General features: G+C 48.1%; 14 protein-coding genes across 14 annotated transcripts; 6 read left to right on the top strand and 8 right to left on the bottom strand.

The window, feature by feature from the left end:
- Positions 1–90: 90 nt before the first annotated feature.
- Positions 91–2187, top strand: BT62DRAFT_888210 (MFS general substrate transporter; the record flags this gene model as incomplete). Its single annotated transcript, XM_043182952.1, has 12 exons — positions 91–294; positions 342–361; positions 415–522; positions 573–644; positions 705–722; positions 841–925; positions 974–1110; positions 1159–1458; positions 1500–1589; positions 1646–1762; positions 1824–1964; positions 2016–2187. 12 exons carry the CDS (start codon positions 91–93, stop codon positions 2185–2187), a joined length of 1464 nt encoding a protein of 487 aa, XP_043042814.1.
- A 1070-nt stretch (positions 2188–3257) lies between these two features.
- Positions 3258–5164, top strand: BT62DRAFT_945478 (NIF-domain-containing protein). Its single transcript, XM_043187946.1, has 4 exons — positions 3258–4398; positions 4450–4566; positions 4627–4741; positions 4799–5164. Exons 1-4 carry the CDS (start codon positions 3460–3462, stop codon positions 4939–4941), a joined length of 1314 nt encoding a protein of 437 aa, XP_043042813.1. The 5' UTR covers positions 3258–3459; the 3' UTR covers positions 4942–5164.
- Positions 5015–6256, bottom strand: BT62DRAFT_1073795 (Snf7-domain-containing protein). Its single transcript, XM_043178967.1, has 5 exons — positions 5954–6256; positions 5717–5894; positions 5554–5668; positions 5385–5499; positions 5015–5325 (listed from the first exon to the last, which is right to left on the bottom strand). Exons 1-5 carry the CDS (start codon positions 6132–6134, stop codon positions 5258–5260), a joined length of 657 nt encoding a protein of 218 aa, XP_043042812.1. The 5' UTR covers positions 6135–6256; the 3' UTR covers positions 5015–5257.
- A 76-nt stretch (positions 6257–6332) lies between these two features.
- BT62DRAFT_1002887 (riboflavin synthase domain-like protein) lies at positions 6333–8549 on the top strand (the record flags this gene model as incomplete). The annotated part of the gene is made up of 10 exons (XM_043176885.1): positions 6333–6488; positions 6537–6811; positions 6864–7136; positions 7184–7311; positions 7359–7531; positions 7581–7730; positions 7780–7888; positions 7937–8077; positions 8127–8346; positions 8405–8549. The coding sequence occupies 10 exons, from the start codon at positions 6333–6335 to the stop codon at positions 8547–8549; spliced, it is 1770 nt and encodes a 589-aa protein (XP_043042811.1).
- Positions 8550–8723: 174 nt separating this feature from the next.
- On the bottom strand, positions 8724–10374 carry BT62DRAFT_677142 (longevity assurance proteins LAG1/LAC1). The gene is made up of 6 exons (XM_043181835.1): positions 10301–10374; positions 9745–10240; positions 9403–9693; positions 9125–9355; positions 8977–9071; positions 8724–8926 (listed from the first exon to the last, which is right to left on the bottom strand). The coding sequence occupies exons 2-6, from the start codon at positions 10177–10179 to the stop codon at positions 8887–8889; spliced, it is 1092 nt and encodes a 363-aa protein (XP_043042810.1). The 5' UTR covers positions 10180–10240; positions 10301–10374; the 3' UTR covers positions 8724–8886.
- A 142-nt stretch (positions 10375–10516) lies between these two features.
- BT62DRAFT_945466 (RNA-binding domain-containing protein) lies at positions 10517–11448 on the top strand (the record flags this gene model as incomplete). Its single annotated transcript, XM_043187945.1, has 4 exons — positions 10517–10765; positions 10818–11058; positions 11118–11220; positions 11271–11448. The coding sequence occupies 4 exons, from the start codon at positions 10517–10519 to the stop codon at positions 11446–11448; spliced, it is 771 nt and encodes a 256-aa protein (XP_043042809.1).
- Positions 11449–11596: 148 nt separating this feature from the next.
- BT62DRAFT_979327 (ThiJ/PfpI) lies at positions 11597–12573 on the bottom strand (the record flags this gene model as incomplete). Its single annotated transcript, XM_043189428.1, has 7 exons — positions 11597–11692; positions 11741–11815; positions 11867–11969; positions 12022–12068; positions 12116–12301; positions 12350–12463; positions 12514–12573. 7 exons carry the CDS (start codon positions 12571–12573, stop codon positions 11597–11599), a joined length of 681 nt encoding a protein of 226 aa, XP_043042808.1.
- Positions 12574–12794: 221 nt separating this feature from the next.
- Positions 12795–13981, top strand: BT62DRAFT_964388 (Mob1/phocein). Its single transcript, XM_043188730.1, has 9 exons — positions 12795–12844; positions 12894–12981; positions 13033–13105; positions 13160–13227; positions 13278–13303; positions 13354–13487; positions 13531–13650; positions 13702–13748; positions 13796–13981. Exons 1-9 carry the CDS (start codon positions 12825–12827, stop codon positions 13874–13876), a joined length of 657 nt encoding a protein of 218 aa, XP_043042807.1. The 5' UTR covers positions 12795–12824; the 3' UTR covers positions 13877–13981.
- A 350-nt stretch (positions 13982–14331) lies between these two features.
- On the bottom strand, positions 14332–15315 carry BT62DRAFT_887828 (uncharacterized protein; the record flags this gene model as incomplete). Its single annotated transcript, XM_043182934.1, has 3 exons — positions 14332–14468; positions 14528–14760; positions 14807–15315. The coding sequence occupies 3 exons, from the start codon at positions 15313–15315 to the stop codon at positions 14332–14334; spliced, it is 879 nt and encodes a 292-aa protein (XP_043042806.1).
- A 501-nt stretch (positions 15316–15816) lies between these two features.
- Positions 15817–17596, bottom strand: BT62DRAFT_887197 (DEAD-domain-containing protein; the record flags this gene model as incomplete). The annotated part of the gene is made up of 7 exons (XM_043182906.1): positions 15817–15915; positions 15967–16055; positions 16111–16679; positions 16727–16917; positions 16968–17174; positions 17231–17358; positions 17407–17596. The coding sequence occupies 7 exons, from the start codon at positions 17594–17596 to the stop codon at positions 15817–15819; spliced, it is 1473 nt and encodes a 490-aa protein (XP_043042805.1).
- A 249-nt stretch (positions 17597–17845) lies between these two features.
- On the top strand, positions 17846–18786 carry BT62DRAFT_1073788 (uncharacterized protein). Its single transcript, XM_043178966.1, has 2 exons — positions 17846–18159; positions 18212–18786. Exons 1-2 carry the CDS (start codon positions 17960–17962, stop codon positions 18516–18518), a joined length of 507 nt encoding a protein of 168 aa, XP_043042804.1. The 5' UTR covers positions 17846–17959; the 3' UTR covers positions 18519–18786.
- Positions 18787–18961: 175 nt separating this feature from the next.
- BT62DRAFT_676271 (uncharacterized protein) lies at positions 18962–21075 on the bottom strand. Its single transcript, XM_043181832.1, has 4 exons — positions 21070–21075; positions 20800–21004; positions 19137–20740; positions 18962–19074 (listed from the first exon to the last, which is right to left on the bottom strand). The coding sequence occupies exons 2-4, from the start codon at positions 20810–20812 to the stop codon at positions 19000–19002; spliced, it is 1692 nt and encodes a 563-aa protein (XP_043042803.1). The 5' UTR covers positions 20813–21004; positions 21070–21075; the 3' UTR covers positions 18962–18999.
- BT62DRAFT_676399 (translation factor) lies at positions 21043–22801 on the bottom strand. Its single transcript, XM_043181834.1, has 3 exons — positions 22765–22801; positions 21308–22715; positions 21043–21256 (listed from the first exon to the last, which is right to left on the bottom strand). The coding sequence occupies exon 2, from the start codon at positions 22549–22551 to the stop codon at positions 21325–21327; it is 1227 nt and encodes a 408-aa protein (XP_043042802.1). The 5' UTR covers positions 22552–22715; positions 22765–22801; the 3' UTR covers positions 21043–21256; positions 21308–21324.
- On the bottom strand, positions 22605–23018 carry BT62DRAFT_917885 (uncharacterized protein; the record flags this gene model as incomplete). The annotated part of the gene is made up of 3 exons (XM_043184064.1): positions 22605–22715; positions 22765–22908; positions 22956–23018. The coding sequence occupies 3 exons, from the start codon at positions 23016–23018 to the stop codon at positions 22605–22607; spliced, it is 318 nt and encodes a 105-aa protein (XP_043042801.1).
- Positions 23019–23020: the final 2 nt, after the last annotated feature.

Below are 23020 nucleotides of genomic sequence, written 5' to 3'. Positions count from 1 at the left end.
CCGGAGCGATGCAATCGGGTGAGAAGCTTAATCTGCACACATCAAAATCTCCGGACATGTATCGGCACCTCGTTCTTTCCTACCACCATGATGGATCCGGTTCACGAACAGGATCTCAATGACCCCGAAAAGCGCCTTGACGAATATACCCATACACACGAAGGACAAGAGGATAGTCTGGATCAGGACGCGAAGTATGGGGGGCATCAAGCTCGCATTTCTCTGGAGAAGAAGTTACTTTGGAAGATTGACCTGCGGATGAGTATCCTCATCTTCATATACATCTTGAACTATGTAGGTCTAATCTTGAATTGGCTTATTCCTGCTAACGGCTGTATCAGATCGACAGAAACAATGCTGCGTCAGTTATAATCGAAAAACTTGCGGTATGGTATCCTGAATCTACTTAACAAGCGCGGCACGTCTGCGGGGCCTCGAAGATGACTTGCATCTCAAAGGCGAAGAGTTCGCGACACTGCTATCGATCCTGTATGTCGGCTATATCATTATGCAGATACCATCGTAAGCCCTTTTTCTTATCGATCCACGTTATCATCTCATTAGTAATGCAGAAATATGTTTTTGAATTGGATTGGAAAGCCATCTGTCTACCTTCCTGCATGTATGATAGTCTGGGGCGTTATGTTCGTATCTCACTATCTCACTCTTCGTTGGGCCTTCCTCTGACGGTTCTGCATTGCCAGCTCATGCCTTACTGGTGGGTTGGATGTTTCTCCGAAAACGTACCATCTGACATATCGAGTGATGGATAAGGCATTACGCACAAGTAAAAATCTATTCCGTCTTTGTAATATCACTCCTGAGAGCGAACTTTCCTAGTTTTGTTGGGGCACTGTTGACGCGCTTCTTCCTCGGCTTTGTGGAGGCTGCGTTCTTCCCAGGAGCGTTGTTCTTGATTTCGAAAGTCCGTAGTATTCTCCTCATCTCTCGCTGGTGACGAATCTTCTGTCAGTGGTATAAACGAGAAGAAATTGGCGTTCGAACGGCGATTTTGTACTGTGGTAACATTATCAGTAATGCCTTTGGCAACCTTTTAGCATCAGGTATTCTAAGCGGTATGGAGGGAAAACTTGGACATGCGGCATGGAGGTAAGCACATGCTTGACATCAAGGTGATCGCACTAACAATGGCCGGAGATGGCTATTCTATATCGAGGGTTCTCTCACAGTCTTCATCGCGATCCTGGCCATATTTATCCTACCCGATTTTCCGGCCACGACTAAGTGGCTATCGCCTCTGGAGCGTCAACTTGCAATCCAGAGGATGGAAGAGGATGTCGGTGTTGGTGATCAAAATGAAACAGAAGACGGAAGTCCTATGAACGGACTTTGGCTTGCACTCAAGGATTGGAAGATTTGGTGGATGTCCCTGGCGTTGACAGCTCAAGTTGTAGGGCTTTCTTTCAACCAGTATTTCCCTACGCTAAGGCTCGTGAAGTTGTAATCGCTATGTATGCTGACTAAAGCTTAGTTGATAGTGCTACTATGGGATTCAATCGTACAGTGACTCTACTCCTGTGCGCTCCTCCGTTCGTTTTTACGACTATATTATCATTTATTATATCTCGGTTAGTAGATGTTTCACTCGTTAAATGGGTGCATCTTCTCATGAGCAGTACATCAGCCATTCGGACAAGACGAAAGAGAGATTTTATCACATTATCGTTCCATTTGTATTTGGTATCGTCGGATTCATCCTCGCTGTCTCCACCATGAATACGGCCGCACGATACGTTTCTCTGTGAGTTATGACTAATACATGACTCTGGTAAAAAAAAACGCTGCTCACGAAGTCTGGGCAGATTCTTAATGGCTCAGAGCTACGCAGGTTTCGTCGTAATGTACGCCTGGATCAGCAATTGCTTCCCAAGACCTCCCTCAAAGCGTGCGGTCGCACTCGCTCTGACAAACGCATTTTCGCAGCTAGGCAATGTTGCTGGATCGTAAGGAATTATTGGATTATTCTAGAGACTCATTAATCGTTTACTTTGCAGTTACGTATGGCCGACGATGTGGGGCCCCACATACAACAACTCGGATTATATATGCATAGCGGTGTTCGCTTTCACGATTATCATGAACTGGATATTCAGACAGCACCTGATTGCACTCAACAAGAAAATGGAGAAGGGAGTGGGTGCTGCTGGTTTTAGGTACTTGATCTGATGTATACATATATAGGCTGAATGTAGGTGAATGAGGGCAGTGCTGGCGCATGGTCCGGAAGGGGCATCTAGGTCTTCAACGTGGTCATGGCACATGGCAACAAGGAAGCGGCTAGATCCGAAAGTAGTCGGAGAAGCACGGAAGAAAGACCCTCTTTTCAGAAACGTTGCTCGAGTTGTCTGGAGGCCTGAGCTTGATGAATGGAAGAGTTGTAGGTTGTCCTGCGTAACCTGTGATGGAAACGTAAGAAGAGAGATAAGGGGGACTTTGCGAATGGTATGACCTTTTTCTATAGAGGCCCGGGTCCCTCTAGGCAACGAGTGGAGAATCTCGAATCATTCGGTGCAGCACATAAAGGTGGGGTAAAGAGGTGGGGCACTCATGCATACCGCTACCTACACTACAGCTATCAAAAACCTGAAAATGACTCGAGTTCTTACTGTCCAATCATCACGGCGGATGCATATGATCCATCTGCCCCATGTTGAAGGGATCAAAGGACGGCCCGTTTCGACTGGTGTCATTACTTGCGCTGGAGCGATGGTCGTTGCATACGTGCGTAGGGATTTAAAATATTGACGCGATTCTAATTAAAATGGATATGCCTTACCCAGACTGCATACAACGCCTGGCGAGGGGAACGAAGCACGGCACGAAAGATGAAAGGAAGTCAGAGCAGTCATGGTGCTACCTCCCCAGAGAGTCGCAACGAAGAGCCGTCCACAATCAAAGAAGCTTCCGCTGTCCATGTCCTCAGCGGCAGGGAAATGAACGATCCTGTCGGGTAAGTGTCCGGCAACGACTACGAGTTGTCCTGCTGACCATTCCGCAGACATGAAGATAAGACCACGGTACCAGGAAAGTTGGGCCCCGGGAAAAGTGGAATCATCAGAAGAAATACGTTAGATCCGCACGCCAGACCGGCTCGGACGAACGTTCCACGCACAAATGTGTCCTTTCGCCAAACAAGTGCAGTTCGTGACATGGACAGGGAGTGTTTTTACAATCTGGAGTCGTGTATCATATATAAAAGACAAAAAAATGAAAGCAAGAAGGAAGAAAGAAAGAAAGAAAGCGCAATTCAGAGAAATTGCCAATCAACTGCAAACTTGTCGCGGCGCGTGATTGAAATCGCAAGCTGTGACCCACCATCCTCCATATCACAAACTGGTTCCGTCCTTGGTCCATCCCAAGATACAGACGGATATCCCAGTATTCCATCTTATTCCCATTATTCGCCAAGTATTACTCCTTGTTGACGGCGTCGACAGGATGAATTCTCTGGCCTACCTGTCGCGCCAGTTTGACGTCCTTGCCTCCGTCAGGACGCCGCCGTCGACACCGACGTCCGAGCATCAGTCCTTACACCCCGACAGACGATGCCATTCGTCCGCTACGGAGTCGCCGCTGCCGCATGTGAAGCCTTGGTCTACAAAGTCGTTCCTCTTTTCCCCCCAGCCAAACCCTGCCCCAGCCCCAACGAAACGTTCGTATCCGTCTCGTTTCATATCCTTTCCCAACCGAGCTGCCCGTCCTCACCCAGATTCATCCGCCACTGTCTCTATAGAGATGCAGGTCGTACCAAAGCAGACCTTCCACACACTGTTCAACCGCACATTCTTCGTTCGGGTCCTCCTCCTCGCCTGGGATGCCCTCCAGACCGTCTGGACGTCGTGGATTGAATCACGCGCGCTCCACGGCCAGCCGATGATGTCCATTCAGGTCGTCGCCGCGTCGCCGGAGAAGGACAGCACAGATGAAGACACCGATGATACTTCTCCTCGTCTGGATCTCCTGCCAGCTAAGCCAGCGCCACCTCTCCTTCAATCTTCTCTCTTTCCGTCCGTCAATCATTCATACATCCATTCGACCCTTCTCCTCGATGCCAAGTCTTCGTCTTCGCCGACATCTACCCCCCAACCGCCAGAGATCCCTTCGGCCACTCATTCACGCTCATCAACACCCAGCCTTACCACCCGAAAGACCCCATTCCATCTCCCAAAAACTCTCGTTCTTGATCTCGATGAAACTCTGATTCACTCAACATCACGCCCTATGCCTTCTTCGTCCAGTGGCTCCGGGTTTTTCGGCCTGAGCACCTTTACCAGGCGGAATAAGAGCTCTGGGCATGTGGTGGAGGTCGTTATGGGTGGCCGCAGTACCCTCTATCATGTGTACAAGAGGCCATTTGTAGATTTCTTTTTGCGCACGGTACGCAGCCTTCGTTTCTTGTGCTCGACATGCCGTTATTATGCATTACAGGTCTCGGGATGGTACACGCTCGTCATATTTACTGCATCAATGCAAGAGTACGCGGATCCTGTCATCGACTGGCTAGATGCTGGCCGGGGGATACTTTCAAATCGCTTATTTAGAGACGTGCGTTCCTTTTCGCGTCTTTTTGCTATCCGGTTGCCCTGACATCTGTGCCACAATCAGTCATGTACTCAGCTGCCTAATGGTTCCTATACGAAGGACCTTTCAGTTGTCGAGGGTGACCTTGCACGGGTCTGCCTCGTCGACAACTCACCTATAAGTTACCGTGTCAATGAAGGTCCGTCGGCGTCTATCCATTCATTTCACGATCTGACTCTCGCGCACCCTCTCGCAGCTAATGGAATACCGATAGAAGGGTGGACTCACGATCCTTCAGATGAGGCCTTACTTGACCTCCTTCCTGTTCTTGACTCTCTACGATTTACATCGGACGTTCGTCGTGTGCTAGGCCTCCGTTGTGTAGGAGGTTCCTCATGATGCTTTAATCATATTAACTCTGTAGAATTATTATCTGGGTGCTACTCTTCTTCCTTCGCATTTCAATTATAGCGTGTTCGGGCATCTTCATTGTCGATACCAACAGCAAAGACAGCAACGTCCATAACTTATGTAAATCCTGTACATCAAAATGTATCCGCTTCACCTTGTCCGAAATTCGCTTCCTCAATATCGTTTCTTCGAATATACAATGGTGTGTGTAATATTGGAACAGAAATCAACAAAAAACTACAAGACTCGTGATATAAGTAATAGAACAAGTGGAGATGACGATATGACAGAAGGGTTTAAGGAGCTACATTGCAAGTTCTGCTTGTAGTTGTCTGAGCTGAGCTTCTTCATCATCCTCGACAGCAACCGGTGCTAGTAAAGAAGGCGCCATCAGTGAGCGAATGGAAAGACAAAGAACAGAAGGCGTGTACCATCTTTCCGTGCAGTTACTGATTCCGGTTTATGCACCGGTACGTGATCAGCGCCCATTAATCGTTCATTCAGCTCGTCTTGCTCCAGCTCATCCAATTCTGCTTTGAGAGCGTCCTGGAAACACAAGGATCATTAGCCAGTATAACAATAAGAAGGCAGATGACGTACCTCATCCAAGTCCGCGTTTATGTACGCGGGATTTGATATGATATCAGCAATCTCGTCAGCCACCGCTCTCTGTTCATTCACAGCCGCCATTGTCGCATCGACCTTGTCCACGTTCCTAATGAAATGATAAGCATAGGATCCGTTGGAACACGAGGCAACGTACATGTTTCCATGAATGACTTTCAACGCATCAGCCGCCTTCTTCATAGCCGCCATCGTCTCCGCATTCAAATTCGCCGACTCGAGAGTATTAACTTGCATTTCGAGCTGCAGTCGTGTTCCAGCAAGGCGATCCAACTCGACCTCATTCGCCTTCTTTCGTTTCAGAGCCTGTGTAGCCACTTTGAGTAAGCTGAGTCAATGAATTCTGGCTGGGTGACAGAGAGCTTGGGCGGCGCACCTGGCTTGTTGGAAACAGCGTTCGCTCTGGCCTTCTTCAGATCCTCATCAATCTTCTTCTGCAAGTACTCCTCCTTCTTCTCTATCATCTGCAGCTGTTGCCGTAGTGTAACTATAGCATCCCTCGCCGACTGCTTAGGGTCCCGTCGGGTGCCAAAGTAGCTCATAAAGCTGGCCATCATTGATGCTATGTTGAAGGTGAATTAAAGTGCAAGAGAAAGGACGAGCGAGAGGTATATATGTCCTGAAGCCACGTCCTCTTGGTGAGTAGAGTGTACAAGATGCTCCTCGATAAGGCAGTTACGATGTCACAGGACGTGACCAGTGATTCCTACCCGACGACGTCGTATGCTGCTCCGTAAGGACTCGAATCCCAGGCTATGTCATCCCGGATGGGCGAGTCTGACGCAGCAAAGCCCTTGATCCTCTACGCTACGGAGTCGGGAAATGCCCAGGAGACAGCAGACAACATTGCCCGCCATTGCAGACGCATTCATGTCCGATGTCGCGTACAGGACGTGGAGACTTATCTTCCTGTGCGTTTTCTATTTCCCAAATACTTTTTCATGCTGAAAATCTATCAGGATGACCTTATAACTGAAAGCCTTGTCATTTTTGTGATAGCAACCACTGGATCTGGCGTCGAACCGCGGTCGATGACCTCGCTATGGAATATGCTCCTGCGCTCGGACCTCCCCGCAGATTTATTCGAAGACATACATTTCGCTGTCTTTGGCCTCGGGGATTCTGCGTATGAACGCTTTTGCTGGCCAGCGAAGAAACTTTCCCGCAGAATGAAGGGCCTTGGGGCAACCGAGATATATGAAAGAGGTGAAGGCGACGATCAACATGTGCTTGGGTGCGTCACCTTTGTTGACATATTGTATGAAAGATTGAAACCAGGAAGGTAGCACGGATGGCGCTCTGGTATCATGGATAGAAGGCTTGCTGGATGTTCTGGCACAACTGTTTCTCTCTGCCGAGGGAACAAGCAGACTACCTTGGGATACCGTCCCTCCTCCGAGAATGGCTATGACAAAGTCCAGCGAAGAAGAGTCTCCAGATCCATTAGCACAGGATACAGCCTACCATCGCGCTACGCTCAAGTGCAACAAGCGTATAACGGCAGAAGATTGGCACCAGGATGTTCGCCATTTCCAGTTCTCGTTTGAGGAAGATGTACAGTATGTACTCCTTCCGTCGTCGTATGTCAAATTTCACGTCGGATTAGGTACAATCCTGGGGATGTTGCAGTTATCCATCCTTTACAGCCATGTGATGATGTCGAAGAGTTTCTGTCATCCATGGGTTGGGGAAATATCGCTGATGAAGTCTACACTTTAGAACACGTCGAAAAGGGTGAGCCTCATTCACTTGTTTCTACGTGAATCTGAATGCAGTATCAGATCAGACCATGCCTCACCATATTCCGCGTCGTGCAAGCCTTCGAACCATCTTCACACGGTATCTTGACTTCAAAGCCGTCCCTCGCCGAACCTTCTTCCAGTACCTCCGATATTTCAATACGGACGAACAAGAGTCGGAGAAGCTGGACGAATTCCTTTCGATTGATACTGCTGTCAGCATTTCCTTTAATATCCACTGGCCGGTGCTGAACTCACTGGCAGGACGAGTTATACGATTATTGCCAACGCGTCAGGCGCACAATCCAAGAAGTACTTATTGAATTTCGTGGGTCCAAGATACCCCTACCATACATATTCGACATATTCCCACCACTTAGACCTCGAGAGTTCTCGATCGCCAGTTCGGTCAAGGTAACTTCAGATGTCTGCCTAACAAGGTCGGCCCACAACTTCCGCTTAGATGCATCCTTGTGAGATACAACTTTGTATCGCCATCGTTAAGTTTCGCACCCGCTTAAAAGTACCTCGCCGAGGAATATGCACCTCATACCTTTCCACCCTGCAACCAGGTATGTGAACGTTGGGCTTCTGTTGAATCGTGTTTCACCATCGCCTAGGCCATAAATTGACCATTGGCCTGCGCCGCGGATTTATCAACCTCCCAGACCAAAATACACATATCATATGCATAGGTCCAGGTACTGGTGTCGCACCTATGCGATCCTTAATCGAAGAACGTCTCTCTACTGACACAATCCGTAAGTTGTACAAGTCTTTCCCATCAGCTTGCTACAACCATTTTATCAGGTAATACATTATATTTCGGCTGCCGGTCTGCCTTAAAGGATGAGCACTACGGCCAAGAGTGGAATGCATATGCCAAAGAAAAGAAACTGATGTATCGCGTTGCTTGTTCGCGGGATGGTCCTAAGGGGATAAAAAGAACTTATGTTCAAGACCTCATACAGGCAGATGGAGAAAGGATCTGGAAATTAATATCACAGGGTGCATGGGTGTATATTTCAGGGTATGATGATTTATCTACTTCCTCCTCTGCTTCTCAATTCATTGGGCCCTTTCTTTAGATCATCAAATAAAATGCCTGCCGCGGTGAAGGATGCCCTTCGGCATTCTGCAGTCCAGCATGGAAGTCTAAGCACTGAGGAGGCACGGGAATACATGAAGAAAATGGAGCTAGAAGGCAAACTCATGGAGGAGTGCTGGAGCTGAGCTCGACATGTATAGATGCACGTAAGGAAGAAACCACAATAGATCATGGTACTTACACCGGTTCCGTTGCCTACTTTTCCCCCCAATCATGCATCACAGTGAGCCAGTTTCACAATTGGGGCCGCGACGATGTAAATAAGTTAAATGCCCCGGCATCAATATGACGGCACAGTCAAGCTTCCCGAATACGTGTTGAATCCGGCCTCACTTCGCATATTTCTGAGTTGTATTCATAGTTACTCAAGGACTTCTCACGCGAGGAAATAACATCCTCTGTTGCAAAAGATGGCGCACGGAAAACCAAGTTGCCCTGCAACAGACTGATTCTGATCTAAGGCTACTTGTCCTTGTCATTTTCAGACTCCATGTCACCATTACTTAGAGAGAAAAGTTATTTAGGAACTGACCATAGCAAGGGAAGACTTACTCTTCGTCGTCACTCCGACTGTCAGAGGCGCCTTTACCCGACACCACGCCCCATGCTACTCGGCAAATGGTCGCAAACCATATCATCTGTAATATCTTCAAAGACGACGTGTCATTGAGAATCCGCGGGGTAGGGCGCATTTACTCACCTGCAATGTGATCAGACACACGTTGAACATGACATAGGATCCTCTGGTCATGAAATGTCCAGAGTGTGGGCGCCATTGGAACGTCACAAGTCGTGGAAGGTCGTAAAGTGAAGACTTGATAACAAAATTGAACAGTACGTGGCGCGTAACAAACCATGAAATCATGAACCAGGCAAAGAATGTATCACAAACAACTTGTGCGACTTCCAAATAACGGAGCATTTTGGCCATCTGAGAAATGTTAAAACCAGCAACGATGAAATGTGAAAGATACGCACAGGGAGGAAAACGTCACACCAGTCCATCAGAACCATGATCAAGCAACCGACACGAGTGAAATTGTAGTAATAGCTGGTGCTCATGAGAAAAACGGTGATAAAGTGGTGGGCCATCATTTGCCAGTGATCTTTTCTCTTGGCCTCTGCATTGATGATGAGTATTTGATGTAGATAGAAAGCGGTTTCGGTTAGATAGTAGACCTTCAAAGGTCCAGCGATGGGCATGTGAGGATAACCCATCCAGACCTCAGTGGGATTGGAGACGGTAGTTGGCAGTTTAAGGTGAACGTACTGTGGAAGCACGGTCAATACAAGAAGACAAGGAAATCGTCAGGAACGTACGAAACCAAAACACCACATCACCGTATAGTAAAGTGCCTGATATCCTTGTTCCGCGAATCGCATCACGCTTCGATGAATTTTTCGCATATCCCTCCTGCGCGAACGTGGTATGGAATGACCATTACCGTTGCCACTGGGGATGCCATTCGCCTTGGCGTGTACAGCACCATTGGTCGTTCGTGCCCACCGCGCCTCGTAATCCCTCGTCAACTTCCATCGCGCAAAGGGCTCGCACGCAGCGAGCCTGAACGCGTCACGAACGACGGCCATTATAGCAATACATGTTATGATCAAACAGAAATCTTTTGGCCCCGTTTGATAGTAGGCAGCGTCTGGGAAAGAATCTACGTTTGGTGGGGTACCGGTTGGATAGGAGAGAGCTATAAACGGGGCGATGTATGGGGCCAGCCATCCTGCATTGTCCAGAGAAAGCATTTGATAGGCGCAGGCGAGGGACAGGATGAGAAGCAGAAAGGAATTATAGGGTCTCCCTTATCTAAATGCAACCATGAAAAATAATGAGCCCACGTTCCTCAGAAAAAAGCTGCGAACGGACCCACCACCAATGAACGTCTAGGGGCCAAATTTACCCCCAAATTTACCACCAAATAACAGGGAATAAAGCCAAGAATAATGGAGGCAGCACCGACGTCGTCGTCCTGACGTGTTTCTACAGAAGAAATATTGTGTCCGTTTGGACAAGCTCGGATCGTGGGAATATGTATTTTTCGACGGAATATTGATCCCTTCTTGCTTTGTACCGTCCATGGCGATGGCCTCGTTGTCTTCGAACCAGCCCAATGTCACCCTCTACATCAACAATCTCAACGATAAAGTCAACAAGGACGAGTTGCGTACTCAGCTCTTTGCTCTTTTCACGACATACGGCAAGCTCGTCGACATTGTCGCGTCGAAAAGTCCAGCTATGCGAGGCCAGGCCTTCCTCGTCTTCACCGACCTGGCGGGAGCGACTGCAGCCTTGCGTGCATGCGAAGGCATGATGTTCTACGACAAACCTATGGTCCGTTTGTCCTCGTTTCTTGGCGCTCGTGTTTTCACTTGCCGCCGCCCAGCATATCGACTATGCCAAAACGAAATCATATGCGACCCTCCGGAGAGAAGACCCCGACTTTGTACCACCAAAATCAGCAAACGCTAGTGCATTCGTCAATGGTGACAAAAAGCGGCGCAGAGACGCAGAGGCAGCGGAGGAAGAGCCTAATGCAAAACGGGATAAGGCTGAGGATCAAGATGACGAGGAGATGGAAATAGACGATGACGATGACGATGCACCTTCACCGCCTACCTTTTCTTGTACGTCGTGTTGTTCACTGCATAACAAATACAACTGTTTCACATTCTTCCACCTAAAGCGGCTGCACTCCCTCCTCAAATCGACCAGCCCTCAGCACGACTACTGTGTACGAATCTTCCGCAAGAAGTGACAGACGATGTGCTTGCAGTGCTGTTCCAACAGTAAGCCCTTTCATCAAGGTCATAAAACAAGATATTAACATTTTTCTCAGGTACCAAGGCTTCCAAGCCACTCAGGTTACCCAGTCACCGACACCCAATGCAGATGGTGCGAAAGTAAAACTTGCTCAGGTACTATTCGAGTCTGCTGAGTTGGCGACTGTGGCCAAGAATGCTCTCGACGGGTTCAGCATGAAGAAGGGATGGAAAATGTCGGTGGCGTATATCTAACACGTCCCGTGCGTCCTTTGTACTATCTATAGTTGTTTCCTCATAAAGATCCTTTTTGCTTCCACTGACTTTCACTAACGTTGTCTGAAGAAAATAGTATCGATTAATGAAGTACATTGGTAACATTCTTGATTGCATTTGCTTGCACTCATTTTTGCAATCCTTTAAGGATAACCTCTGCCAGCGGTTTTGCAGAAACAGGATTCTGTCCGGTGTACAGATTACCATCGACCACCACTTTTGCCTGATAATATGTCAGCCAGTTGTACACCGAAAGTCCGCGATGTCTTACCCCCCAAAGTTGTTCGGCCTTTTCATATTTTCCGCCGCGCTTGGTAATCTCGGTTTCAAGCAAGAAGGGAATGGACTGCATCAATGCAATTAACGTAAACCAGACAATACACATAGCTGTACTCACATTAACAGCATTGATGGACTCCTCTTCTGCGTTGGAGAAACCAGTGAAAGCCTTTCCCGAGAAAATGGACTTCCCCTCTACACCTACGACGTTAAGGAGGGCACTGAACATGACCAATGTTTAGCGATTACCCAATGAATCATACAGGAGCATACGCAGGTCCGTGACACACTGCGGCTATAATCTTTCCTGACTGATAGAACTGCACAGAATCATTAATACAGTCTGAATGCCAAAATTGACACAAACCTCAGAAGCCAGCTTGACGTTAACAGGGTCATTAGGAAGATCGATGACTGGTCCGTGACCGCCAACGTAGAAGATAGCATCATAATCTTTCGCATTCACGTTGGATAACTGTTTCGCGTTGGCTAGCTTGGACTTTACGGTCGTGTCATTGAGGAATTTGACACTTTCGTCATCCTTGGCAGACGCCTATCGCAACGCTAAGGACATGCTTTCAGTAAAAACCGAACTTCGCACCTCGATGCTTCCTTTATCAACTGGAGGGTTTGGACCTTTGGGAGACGCAAAGTCGATGTTGGCATGCGGTGCGAAAGTATAGTACGGATGTGCGGCTTCTGGTAGGTAAAAGCCCTACAAAATATTAATGTGAACGTTCTGTCGCATGAGCTCGTCGTGCTCACAGTTTGTCCGCCAACGAGGTTTTTGTCAGCCGAAGTGAGAACAAAAAGAACCGAAGGCATGATGTTGCAGAAGTAGGTACAAGAAACGGTTTCTTTATATGTCTGGACCGGGCTCAAGAGTATCCGATACTGACTATCATTTGTAAGGCTCATGCTCGTCATGATATATAATACTGCGATGTCATGCTTGTACTCGTGGAGCGGATTTTTACTAAGCAATAAGCAATGCGCGTTGTCGATCAAAAGGTCTGATCCAGTGATCTAAGCGCCCACTCGACCACGTGCTCTCATCGGCTTCCCAGTGCACCACCATGTCTTCTTTCTTTGGCCTGTACGACATTCAATTCCCAGTGTTCTCAGTGCTAATCTGTCGCATCCAGTGGCAAGACTCGTACATTCAAGCCCCGAAAGGATGTACCAGAGGGTACTAAGCAATATCAGCTGAGAAAGTATGCCGAAGCTACACTGGTCAGTGCACTGTTTGCTACGACACGGTTCAGCATTGGGAATTATCTTTAGGGATCAGGCAACCTCAGGCTTGCGGTGCAGCTACCCGAAGGCGAGGACACAAATGAATGGCTGGCAGTCCATGGTGCGTGTCTTGGCTGCCCAGCGTCCTTTGCATCCATCTCAATCGCCCCATCAGCTGTCGACTTCTTTAACCATCTGAACATGTTGTATGGGACTATTACAGAGTTTTGTACGCGCGAAGAGGTGGGCACTACAACCAACCGCCGTGCCGTCGTCGTACTGAAAGCGTTCAGTGTCCCATAATGTCTGCAGGACCAAGGTGTGTCTAATCTACTTTCATGTTGGTTGCACCTTACTCATGGCATCTAGATATGAATATTTATGGGAAGATGGTGTCAAGTACAAACGTCCGACAAAGCTTACAGCCCCTGAATATGTCGACGCTCTGATGAATTGGGCACAGAACCTGCTCGAAGACGAGGCGATATTTCCTAACAAAATTGGTATGGCAATGCGCCCATTACATTCCAACCTCATTTCCTCTAGGTGTCTCGTTCCCCAAGAACTTCCGCGACACTGTGCGGACCATCGTCCGTCGTTTATTCCGCGTATATGCACATATATATAGCAACCACTTTGACCATATATGCGCTCTGGGTATAGAAGGTACGTATAACATCATATTATCTGCACGGAAATAATAGTGTTGTCCGTTAGCCCACCTTAATACGAGCTACAGACATTTTTTCCTATTTATTCACGAAGTAGGCTTGTTCATCTGCTCACGACACCTCTACTGACCTTTCTCTAGTTTGATCTTGTCGACAAGAAAGAGTTGGCTCCATTAGACGAGCTCAATGATGCCATTTTAGCAGAGGACAAGGCTCGATAGATGTAATGTATATGTATATACCCAGGATACAGTTTGTATGCTTTCTCTACGTTAATCTGAATCGATGGGAAATAGTACATCGCAATGGAAAATATAATACAGGTCTATTCGTGTATTATTTATTAGACAATTGAATTTGGATACAAAGGAATATGCCTGAAAGAATAATTTACAACCAGTTGGTGGTTTGAGGCTGCAAGGATGAAAGGAATCCTCGAAAGAAAAACCCTGATAATCGATAGCGCAAACGGACAATAATACAGATCAGTTTCGAGTGGTATCGTGAAAATGAACAAATGAAATGTGTGTGGTCAGGTGCATGAATGTGCTTGGAAGTCCGACGATGAAAGGCCAGGATGCATAATTTCAAAACCTTAACAGCTGTGGCTGTGATCTCTTCGTGGCAAGAAGAACGAGAGCGACTGCAGGTAAGGCATGATAGACTGTGTGATGCCTTAGATCGTACGTTTGACTATACTCCACTGGATGACGAGATCTTTCACACGCACGGTGAGCGCCTCTTTGCAGGCAGGGCACGAAAGGTGCTCTGCTAGAGGACCCAGGGCATTCTCCAGCGTGTTTGTGGAAAGGTCTGAAATAGATAGAACATGAGCACATCAAACAAGAACAAGTCACGTAAGAGATACACACCGGGTCTTGCCTCCCAGGCGAGATACGCAGAGGCGAGCGCCCATGCTCGGGATAACCTTTTCTGTTCCTCGAAGCCACACCAAGGAGTCGGGGGATGGGGATGAGGGGGAGGAAGTAGTAATCGCTTCAGTGCATCGGCGCGCCCCATGTGCAAAAAGAACAGTTGCTTAAGATACCTTGGACCAATTTGATCCACGAGCTCATCCGTGAGTCCAGGAAGATGATATGAAAGCCTGGGTACTAAATTAGACTTTGCATGAGAAGAGAACGAGCACTTACAGATGGGGTGAGGTTGAAACAGCGAGATCATACAGATTGTAACATGCTGCCAATGCATATAGATCAATGGGGAACAGAGGTGCATGCGACAGAAGATGGGAGTAAAGAGGTGCGGATGGTGATATATGAGATACGACGTCGACACCATATACTGGGAACTGATGGACTGCAGTCACCAGTGTGTCGAAAGAGGGTGAATAGTGCATACAGGACATCCGATACGTGGTATGCAGAATGACGTTGAGGACTGGAGCTGTCTCGGGTACATGTATGACCACGTTCTGCTCCTTCGCCGTGGACGTTGTGGATAAGGGAATGAGAGAGTTGAAACGGTTATTCGAAACTCCAAGCAATACGTGGGTATGGACGTAGAAAAAGACCGAATCCGACGACAAAAGCGTCAGATCTGGTGATTGGGCATCGTTCTGGGCGCCGGGATAGAACGTCGTCGAGACAGATACGAAGGTGTTTTCTTCTGAGGTGTCTTCGGCCGTCGGAGAGCCATTCATCGATTCCTGTACATGAGACCAGAGATTATATCCATTGAAACACATTGGCGTTACCGGTGGAGTTGGGACTTGAGTTGGTGACTCATCCGAGCCGTTATCTACGCGTCTCTTGTCCTCATACGTACCGGAGGATCCAGGCGAGCTCAACGTTGACGGCTCCGGTGCGAAAGAGAGGACTGAGTTCCAATCGTTGGTGTCCATGGTGTTGAGGCCAGGCGTGTTTGTAGATCCAGAACCGTGCTTGAAATAAGCGAATATTTCAAGAAGCGACTCCGTCAGAATCAGGATAATACGGAAAGGCAAGGAGGGTAAATGGAAGAAAGGAAGGTAGATGGAGGAGACTCAGACGATGCCCATGCACGAGACTGCCTCAGTCAAGCATTGATTATCTAATCCCGACTGCTATATACGCTAGTGCCCGACGGTCACACGATGGTACTCTGTAATTAGAGAGCTGCCAAGCCGTCACCGCGGTTGTCTCACTCCACTCCGAGAAGTCGATCATATCCTGCGTCCTGTGATTCCTGACTCGGACCGGGAATCCCCCAGCTTCATTTTCTGTATTTTTTCGCGTTTCCCAAAATCAGAGTCATGGATTTCCTTCGTGCGGTGTTAAACTTTCCCGTTATCAAACATAAAAGAGATACTGACCATATTCGCCAGGCGTTTAGCGGTAGACACGGCATTCAATTTCTCTAGCACCTTAGCCTCGGGTACACTCATCTCGGTTAATTGCGTGTCTGAAAAACGTTGTTAGATACATGAAAAAGCATAAAAGCAGCACAAGTGGCTCACTGATTCGATCCTCTATCCGCAATACTCGATCCTCGTCACGTTCCGTTACAAAACTGATAGCGACACCTCCCTTGCCTGCACGTGCTGTTCTACCAACTCTGTGCGTGTATTCCTCCGGCTCCATGGGCACGTCCCAATTTATTACCAATGCGACGTCTTCAATATCGAGACCGCGACTACCCACATCCGTTGACACCAGGACGGGCACCACTGACGACCGGAACAATGAGAGTGACGAGAGTCGTTCCCGCTGCGTCAGCCGCGAATGCAAAGCCGTACTTCGTATTGATAGTGTCTTGAGGACAAGCGTCAGATACGCTGCTGTTCGGGGACGATTGCAAAATATAATTGTCGGAGGCGGTTGCTCTGGGAAATCCTCTTCATCCGTCGGCTTCTTATCTCGCCTGGATTTCGATGGTTTCCCCAATTTTTTTGCTGGTTCAGGTGGTGCGCGCCGCATATGCAACGTTGACTCCGGAGGATTGCACAGCAGGTGATACAGATAAGATTCTCGAACATGCGACGGCACGAGAATATAGTGCTGTTTCAGTGTCTCTACGGTTTCAATACTGCAGAAACATGAAGAGCAGCACAAAGAAGAAGACAAAAGACTTACGTCTCGGACATCCTGTATACGAATGGCTTCTGTTTCCCGGGTTGCGGTTTGGCATTAATCAAGTTCTCGATTGAATCGGTCATGGTGGCGGTGAACAAGCATGTCTGCCGTGATTTGGGAAGAACCCCGAACAGATGGGCAAGCTCTGGCGCGAAGGTCGGTGTAAGAAGACGATCCGCTTCATCCAAGACCTGAACGCTACGCCATTAGCTTCAGGAGCGTCGAAAAGCGTACAACATACCAAAAATTTCACCCGAGACAGATTCCATTCTCCGCTCCCACTGTTCAAATGGTCAACAAGACGACCTGGTGTTGCAATAACGACATGAGGGCGATCCCCAAGTTCCAAACTTTGAGCCATCATATCCATGCCGCCAACTATGACGGCAGTGCGAATGTTGAGCGCTGCCCCAAGCACTGCAAATTGTTCCGAAATTTGAAAGGCCAACTCCCTACAGGCTACGATGAATAAGAGAGTGTGGACACCGAGTGAAGCACATAGACTGACCGAGTGGGTGTCAACACTAGTGCAAATATTCCGTAGGGATCCACGGCAAGCTTTTGGAGTATCGGCAGAGCGAATGTAATAGTCTTTCCCGAGCCTGTTTGTGCGTTGCCTATACAATCCCTACCTGAAATATGTTAGTATGCAAGCAAAAGGAAAATGGCTAATGCCGCACCTGATGAAAGGGGAGGTATACATGCGGCCTGAACTTCTGTTGGCGTTCGTATTGACATGGACGTGAGAGCAGCCTGCAATGAGCCAGATATTCCCAAGTCGGAGAAGGAGGTATGTTTAAAATTCGCAGCCGTCGAAGCTATCCTTGGCTGTGAGGAATCTTTTGTATTGAAGCGGGATATGTTGCTCATTTCTCCAGTAGGGATTTCTTCATCGGAGCTCTGACTGATTTGCTGAAGCACATTTCTCGTCTCGCTGTCATCACTTGCAGTATCATCGTCGTCGTCGGATAATTTTGGTCGTTTCCTGGACGCCTGAAAAACTACGGCGGACCTGCGCTTCATGATAATTACCAGCGAGAGAGGGAGAGGGAGAGGAGGGGGGTCACATCTGTCACACCATATTTTTCCGGCAATAAGTTGCTTAGTCGTGCCCTTGTCATTCACCGGGCCAAGTTGAATATGATTACTCGTCGTCTACTGCTTCTCGGCCCGTCGAATCACAGTCGCTTTAAATACAGACGCTGACACGAAAGCCCATCACTCTACTCAGCCATGTCAAAGACAGTAACCTCGTTTACCGCTCAGCTGGTCACATTCACCACCCCTCTGCCCGTTTCAGAAGTTTTGCGCCGTCTCGACAAGGAAGTCCACAGGGAGCAATCTGCTGGATTGATCCCCTTTCTCAAGTCTGACGTCTCTAAAGACGCTTTCGAAGAAGGGTTGAAAAGAATGGCCAATGGCAATGATTTCCTGTGAGCACTAAGCATTGCGTCTCTCTTTCATTTGAGTACTTAGTGTGGTCAGTTTCTTCCTCCAGTTCAATCACTCCGTTTGGATGAAAATCTACCATGAAAACGTCCCGACAGCGATAGTATACACTATCGGAAATCCGATCATCGCCGAAACGTTGATGAAGCATGACCTTCGAGCCTCCCTTAACATTCCTCCTCGTCTTCTAATCCTGGAAAAGGCGGATGGTAGTGGGACGGATATCGTATATCACCTACCATCCTCTGTGATGGTGTTGGAGTATAACACAGCCCTCAAAGCCGCTGCTCAAATCCTCGACGACAAAGTAGATCAGTTACTCACGAAGGTGACGGAAATGTAGAGGTGGAGATTGCATACTGCGTCAAAGCTACTCTGATCCATACTGACAGAATCTCGTATACGGAGCTCTGCAAGGGATCATACAAGTAATAGATAAATGCAAACGGCTATCATAGTTACTGGATCATTACGACTATGATTAGAGGCCTCAAGCAATGGCAAGGCATGAAGATGAAATATATATATGAGGCTGTAGGCAACTGAAACACCAATGTTGAACAGCATATACATGTTTCGAACTTCTCTCCCTACCCTATTTCAGCCTCCGGAAGTAAGTTATATCCTAACCATGTTTATTCAATACACTTTCATTAAAATGAAGCTATGTACTATATACACACTCTCTCATGTCCAAGTCGGCAAAGCCTTGCGAACAAAGAAGATGAAAACGAACAAAAAAAATTAAATGATAGGCATACAATTAATTGAAGACCAATTTGACATATACTTATGCGTCATCGGGCAGATTCACCCACGGTTTGTCACACTGGGGAGGGTGATACGTCCTCCGCTAGACTATTGGCGTAGTGGTCGATCAGGCTCGACGTGTATGGATGCTGCATTCAACGACGTCAAGGGTCAGGGAACCAAATTCGAGGAGCAGATAACGCCTACTAACCATGACATAATGATGGTCTGTTGCGGGATGAGAGACCGCAGGGACTGTCGAAGCTGGACGGGAAATGATTTTTCCGCGTTCAAGGTCACGAAAGAAACCCAGCGAGCTCGAAGGACGTCGAGGTGCAATAAGCAACGAGAGATCAGCGGGATAACCAAACGAATCCAGAGACATATGCGGCATGGTTGACGAAGAGATGAAGGGCGCTGATGCAGGTCCCAGCTCAGCGGAGTGATAGCTGATGGGCGACGCTGGGGCAGTAACAGTCAGCGATGTCGCATTGTCAGTTCTGGTGGCACGAGCGAAACCGAATGCATTTTGCGAAGTATGTGACAAAGTCGAGAAAGGGAAGACGGGAGCTGGAGTCAGTCCTATCTGGGTGGTATTATCGTCGGCGGGAGATGGCTGAGTGATAGACGAAAGCGAAGGCGCTGCCATGTTGATTCCGGTATCAAGAAGAGGAATGTGCTGGTGAGGAGCATCCGCGAGACCCTCCGAATGTCCACAAAACTGCTGGGGGACGTAAACGAAAGAAGGTGTTTGCATGGGCCCAAGCTCATGTGTGCGATAGCCGGTGGCGGGCGACGCTGGGGCAATCGCAGGTTGTGATAGTGCAGGGTGGATCCGGCTGGTAGAAGGAGCCCCGAAGCGCTGAGCACGACCCTTCCCACGACGCCGAGAGGGCTTTTCTTGGATAGCCTTACCTTGTAAATCGAGGACATTCTCCACGAAAACAAATTTGCTAATCGGCGCTGTATCGTCGGCCCCACTCTCCAGATCGCGTCTCGAATGGCCTTTCATCCTAGACCTCTTGCGCTGCGGTGAATACTTATAATCAGGATGATCTCTGCGATGAGTCTTTTGCGCCTCCTTTGCCAGTTCTATGAAGGGTTGACGCTCCTCAAGAGTGGTACGATTCCATGCTTCTCCGGCAACCCGACTGAAAACCTGCTGCTGACCCTTCTTGGCTTTTGGGTCTTTGTTGGATAATTTTTCGAGGTGCGAACGATAGAGGTGCGAGCGAAAGAACATGAAAGGATTGGGTGGACGACGGACCTTTTGGGCCTTGGCTATGGAATCGGGCGCAATGCCCGCTTGAGGCCCCGGTTCTGGGGTGGAAGGTAACGTCGATAATGAGGTTGGAAGCATGGTACCCGATGTCGCTGCATGCATACGATGAACACCAAGACTATTTCCCGCAATCTGGGGAGGCTGGGTTAACGGCATCGAACATTCATCTGCAGAAGGGGCAGATAGAGTGGCGGATGGGGGGATATGGGGCGTCGGGGGATGCATATGATGAAAAATAAGGGTGGGTGATGATATCGAATTGTTGTCAAAAGCAGACGTGGGTAGAGTGGCGCGTAAATGAACATAGGGCGTCGATGGGTAGGAACCTGGTGTAAGGGCTACATCGAGAGGACCAATGTTCTGAGTAACGTCCAATGCTTTCAGAGATCTATACGCGTGGGCCCCACGGGCAGATCGTGCCAAACGAATCTCCGACAAAGAAAGATTACTGAATTCTTCAGTAGGGGGCGAGTAATGATCTTGAGAATGTTGATCCTGGAAGGACCAAGTGGAGTTGAATAGACTCGGGACATCTAGTTAATACACAAATGGCATTAGTTTCGCTGCACATAAGGATGGTTCTAGCACGTACTGCTACTTTGCATCTTGAAGTTAAGGAAAGATTTGGAAGCAGGTTAACTTGGTGAATGGCTGATGAAGTGCACGCGAAAGACCCTTCTCTTTCATCTTGACAGGCGACTTTTATATTCTTTGTCGATGTCATTGACGATTCTGGAAGGTAGGTTCGGTCTGACCCAAAACAAAATTTTCAGCAAAGGCTCAGGACACGCGACTATCTGAAAGAGATATCGCCTTGTAAGTCACATGAGGAAGACAAAGGAAGCCGGCAAAAAGCGCGTACACGCGTTTTGCGGCGTGCGCCGCAGCACCGCAGGATATAGGAAGCGTCGATTAAAGAACATGAGGATTGAATCGGCTTGGCTTGAACTAGCATGGCAAAGGGGTGCATTCTAAAAGTGAGTACAGGTATATCTACCTGAGTCTACAGCTGCCTTCTTCGACGCCCTCTCTCAAAGGAGAGATGTCACCTATAGGTCGCGTATTAGTTGAAATCTATAGAAAACCGAGAATTGACTTACCTTAACATATCAGACCTCTAAACGGTCAAGTATTTGAATTCGCTGGCAGCTTTCCTGACACGATTCATTACAGCTAGGCCTTCTTTGCACTCCTCTATTTCCTCTATGAGTATTAGGTCCACGCCTTCCTCCTCTAATGTTAGCAAACCATCGAACAGCCTTTGAGCTGTGACCGCAGGGCTGCTGATAGGTCCCAGGAAAAACCGACGCCATTCTATTCCATCGGGTAATGCAAATGATCCGAGGACGGAATCAGGCGGTGTTAATAGTCCAACCTTAATAGGTTCACTATGAGGCGACAGCGTCGCTAGATATTCCGAAGCAGTGTAGCTTCTTTCTCCCGCTGGGGCGGGGGAATGCGTGAAGAGTAATGTCACCGGAACTGACGGAGAGTAGTGCCTGTATTTCATGCCCGGAGTAGTTGGTGCTTGTTCTAATTCCTGGTCTGCATAGTCACGCCGATATACCAACACTTGTGGTATACATTCTGTGCCATCCAATTCTTGCTGTAGGACTCGTGACATGTCTTCAACAGTGACACCACCTGGTCGGAGCACACGAATATTGCCATCGGGTTGTAGACCATCTATGACTGTGCTTTCCACTCCCACTTCGCAAGGCCCTCCGTCCAGGATGATACCAAGCCTGCCATCGTGGTCGCGTAAGACATGTTCAGAGCGCGTCGGACTGGGCTTCCCTGAGCTATTTGCACTGGGTGCTGCCAATGGTACATCGGCAACAGCTATTAAGGCTCTAGCGACGGGATGTGAAGGCATTCGTATTGCAACTGTAGGATGATTTGCTGTGATTATAGAAGGAACAATATTAGGATCACTGGGGAAAAGAAGGGTTAATGCTCCAGGCCAAAAACGTCTCATGAGAATTTGATATGTCGCTGGAAGTATGAAGTTGGAGGGAATGATTGAACGGAGCATCTTTAACGAAGATACATGCACGATAAGAGGGTTATCTGATGGACGGCCTTTCATAGTGAATATACGGGACGCTGCGGTCGGATTCAAGGCGAGAGCACCGAGACCGTACACGGTTTCCGTAGGAAACGCGACAGGCTGGAGGTCATGGAGATGGCGGGCGGCTATTTGAAGAGAAGCCAATGTATCTGGAGAAGTTATTGTAGGCTCTTGTGATGCAGAATCGAAGTTAATGGAAGCAGAGTCGCATTTGAGCACTTTGGTAGATGTAGCAGACATTCTGAGGAATCGGTGGCCGATTTTGAGGCTCATTCGAGTCAAAAAGATTTTATTTGTTTTGCCTTGTTTGTCCTGGAGTAAAACATCTATTCGGCCTGGTGGGTTACAGGCATGTCGAGGCCTACTCGCCGAGCGGTGGCATGAATCCTCTCTTCCGCTGTCAGGTCTACCAAGGGATTGTATCTGTCCAAGAGGAGCTGGCGAGACCATCAATACAGAGAAAAATGCAACGATACGGAAGCGCACCTTGTGTTGCCTTGAAGCCTGCATAAGTGCTACGGCATTTTTTACGTCCTCCAAGATACGCTCGTTCCCAGATTGCTTGTATCCTTCTAAAATGGTTCGAAAACTGGACGACAAGGGATTGACGACGTTCCGTTTGGAAGGCGCCTGTAAGTCATTAATGCTGAAGTCAGATACTAATAGAATGAGCTCACTGATTTTCTCAGTTCACGAAGAATAGAGCGATATGTTGTTGCAACGACATGTTGGGAGGCCATGA

The sequence above is a fragment of the Guyanagaster necrorhizus genome (assembly GCF_019112545.1).
Source record: "Guyanagaster necrorhizus MCA 3950 unplaced genomic scaffold BT62scaffold_6, whole genome shotgun sequence".
Lineage (NCBI taxonomy): Eukaryota > Fungi > Basidiomycota > Agaricomycetes > Agaricales > Physalacriaceae > Guyanagaster > Guyanagaster necrorhizus.
The sequence above is the reverse complement of the archived record's forward strand: the minus strand, read 5'-3'. Positions and strand labels throughout refer to the sequence as shown.